General features: G+C 36.7%; 1 protein-coding gene across 1 annotated transcript; it reads left to right on the top strand.

Moving 5' to 3' along the window:
* Window positions 1-2,176: 2,176 nt before the first annotated feature.
* LOC104907015 (uncharacterized) lies at window positions 2,177-3,047 on the top strand. The gene is made up of 2 exons (XM_048640337.1): window positions 2,177-2,680; window positions 2,829-3,047. Exons 1-2 carry the CDS (start codon window positions 2,177-2,179, stop codon window positions 3,045-3,047), a joined length of 723 nt encoding a protein of 240 aa, XP_048496294.1.
* Window positions 3,048-3,385: the final 338 nt, after the last annotated feature.

Here is a 3,385-nt window from a genome sequence, read left to right as displayed (position 1 = left end):
TAAGGGCATTTGGTGCATTTAACTTAAATAATAAGGGTACCTTGTGCATTTTTTTAAAACCAGGGGTACCCCATGAATTTTGAAAAACCACAGGGGTACCTGGTGAAAAAACCGTATTATTAATTTTTCAACTTTCTACGTATCATGAGAAGGAAAATGATATCATTATTTCTTATTCATATGTCATTATTTTAGTAAATTTATATCATAATTATTTTTTTCCTTTAAAGAATAGGAGGAGGTAAATAAATTTGTGAACATATCTCTTCCTCTCTCCTCCCCCTCTCAAAACTGGACCCCACCCATGACCCACCCCTTCGTCCCTTCCCGACGCACCAACACAGCCACACCACCACGACAACACACCACCAGCGAACAACGACGACCAGCGAACACCAGCCACCAGCAAACACCAGTGCACCACACCTTTGACTTGGTTTCGAGATCCGTCGAGCGAGCGCCACCAACAATTTCTAATAATGGATTCCCAAAAACAATTTCAAAATCAATTTGCAAAACTAATTTCAAAATCAATTTTCGAAATTAATTTCAAATCAAGAAAGATATCTATGGTGGAGGGGGAGAGAGAAATTGATCCCCTCTAACAATGGCTTCCAAGTAATAGTCATGTATGTTGAAGTTAATAGCTTCAAATCCGTACATTATCCTGTAATTAAGTGATTGACCAACAAATTAACCCGATTTCTTTATGCTATGTACATTATCTCACAACGCGACCATGGAAGCATTTGAAAAGCTCGAGAAAATCAATGGTTGCCATGGAATGGGAGAGAGAGGTGGGAGGAATTAGAAGAGGGCGAGGGAAAGGAGAGAGAATCTAAAATCAGTAGGGATGAGGAAGAGAGAGAAGATATGATTGATTTTACACACGTGCGAGTAATTTTTTTTTTTTGACATTGAGTAAAAACAAGTAAACAACTAGTAGATAAGTACAAGTAAATAATGTTTCCTATTATATATATATATACTTCATCCGTTTCAAAATAGATGCCACATTGTGATTAAAACAGACTCCTAAGCAAAATTTCATAAGTATGTTTAAGTAGTATAAAGGGAGGTAGATTAATTAGAGTGGTCCCCATGTGAAAAGGAGGGAGAAAGAAAAAGTTGGGGACCACATGTAAATGGCCCGCCACTTTTTGGGAAACAAAAGGGGACCAATTTTTTTTTCCCTCCATTTTTTTGGCAGTACATTCACCTTTTAGTCTTTTACACATTCCTTGTTTTCCCTCTAAAATTTGGCAGTACATTCACCTTTTACAACAAAACAGAAAATTTTAGCTTCCCTCAAAAATTTGAAAGCACTTAAAGTTTTGTTAAAATTACCACCAAATCCTTGTTTTCCCTATTTAAGGGTTACAAAAATTCCCCCAAAAAATCAGTTTTCCTACCAACCAAAATGCTTACATAAGGCAGAGAACATTCTCTCCTACACATTCACTGCACACACGCAGCACTATATTAACCAACCAAACACTAAGGCAAAAAAAATGTTTGTTAATCTCATCATCAGTTGCTACATCTGGACAAAATGGATGCAGCACAGGAAATCTACAATGATGTTGTTGATGAAGAGGACTTGGATGAGTACTATCTACAACTACTTCAAGAGATGGTGCCCAACTTCAACAGTCAAATCTCCTCTGAACCAGAATCTGATACACAAGAACAAAACAGAAGAATTAAACCTGAGATGAAACATGAAAAGAGAAGGAAAGCTATAGATGAATTATTAATTATGGAAGAGAAAGGAATATTACCATATGGTGCATTGAAGAAGACAGCATAAAAGTATGGTGTTTCAAGATACACAATAGAGAGATTATGGAAAAGAGCATGCAAACAAAGAGCTGAGGGTGATGTCATTGATGTCAGGTCAAGGAAAAAGGGAACTGTGGGGAGGAAATTAAAGGAATATAGTGAGGAGTTTCTCCAATCAGTACCACTGAATTTACGCACTTCAGTTAGATGCTTTGCAGGGGCACTTAAAGTGTCTCATTCAGCAATTTATAGACTGCTCAAGAAGGGGAAGCTCAGAAGCCATACAAGTAGTAACCATCCAAGTTTGACAGAGACTCACAAATAGGAGAGGATGAAGTGGGTGCTATCCCACATTCTGCCTGGCACACCCACTGAACAAGCACAATTTATAGACATGGAGAACATCATACACATTGATGAGAAATGGTTCTACTTGAACCCAGATACAAGGAGATTTTATTTATTGCCAAGAGAAGATGATCCATATAGATGTTGCCAATCAAAGAGATTCAAAATTAAAGCAATGTTTATGGGGGTGACATCAAAACCAATGTATGATGCTGAAGGTAATCTGATTCATGATGGCAAGTTTGGCATCTTTCCTTTTGTAGAGAGGGTGGCAGCAAAATACACTACCAAAAATAGAGATAAGGGCACTATTGAAACCAAGGCTGTTGAGAGGATCACTCAGAAGGTCATTAGAGACATGATTATACAGAATGTACTGCCATCTATAATGAGTAAATGGCATGCTGGTCTGTCCAAGGATATATTCATCCAACAGGATAATGTTAGGCCTCACATACAAGGAAATGATGAGGCATTCAAGGTAGCAGCAACTCAAAATGGGTTCAACATCATGCTCATTCAACAGCCACCTCAGTCCCCAGATTTAAATGTTCTTGATTTAGGGTTCCTTTAGAGCCATACAAGCTTTAATTTATCAAACTTTTCCTAAGAACATAGATGAGCTCATAACAAATGTGCAAGATGCATATGACAGATTTGATCCTAGTGTTATGAAATACACATGGTTACAATTACAGTGGATTATGGTTGAGATTCTACAGGTTAAAGGAGGTTATAATTACAAGAACCCTCATCATGGAAAAGCAAGATTAGAAAGGTTGGGTCTTCTCCCCAAGAATGTCAAATGTGATCAAGTTATTGTGGATGAAGCTGTGCACTATTTGAATGAGAAGTTACCAAATGAAAGTGAAGAACTTGAGTACTTTGACAATGAGGGGGTTATTGATGAAGACTAAAGTCAATGGTATGTGTGCATTTTTTTTGTGAAGAAAACAGTTTTTTGGAAGAACATCAAAAGTGGGTGAATTTTGTGAAGAAACTGGTTTTTTGGAAGAAAATGTTTTTTTGGAAGAAAATGTTTTTTTGGGTAAATACATAACAATCACATTGAAGTAGGAACTTTTGTTAAACTGCACACCAAACCTAAGCTATGTAAATTTAGTGGAGGAATGTAGGTTTGTAAATGCAGTTTATATCAATGATTATGCTTAATTTATTTACAGTTATGTTTCTGATTTACATCATTGTTATTGTTTATTTTAGTTTTAGGGACCGAGGCATACTTATGAATTAG

Source organism: Beta vulgaris, chromosome 3, assembly GCF_026745355.1.
Source record: "Beta vulgaris subsp. vulgaris cultivar EL10 chromosome 3, EL10.2, whole genome shotgun sequence".
NCBI lineage: Eukaryota > Viridiplantae > Streptophyta > Magnoliopsida > Caryophyllales > Amaranthaceae > Beta > Beta vulgaris.
The sequence above is the reverse complement of the archived record's forward strand: the minus strand, read 5'-3'. Positions and strand labels throughout refer to the sequence as shown.

Excerpts from the sequence above, each read along its gene's own strand:
- LOC104907015 (XM_048640337.1), top strand. The coding sequence starts at position 2,177 with ATGGAGAACATCATACACATTGATGAGAAATGGTTCTACTTGAACCCA. Across the intron at positions 2,681-2,828 it reads CTCAGTCCCCAGATTTAAAT|TGGATTATGGTTGAGATTCT; the intron begins GTTCTTGATTTA and ends TTACAATTACAG.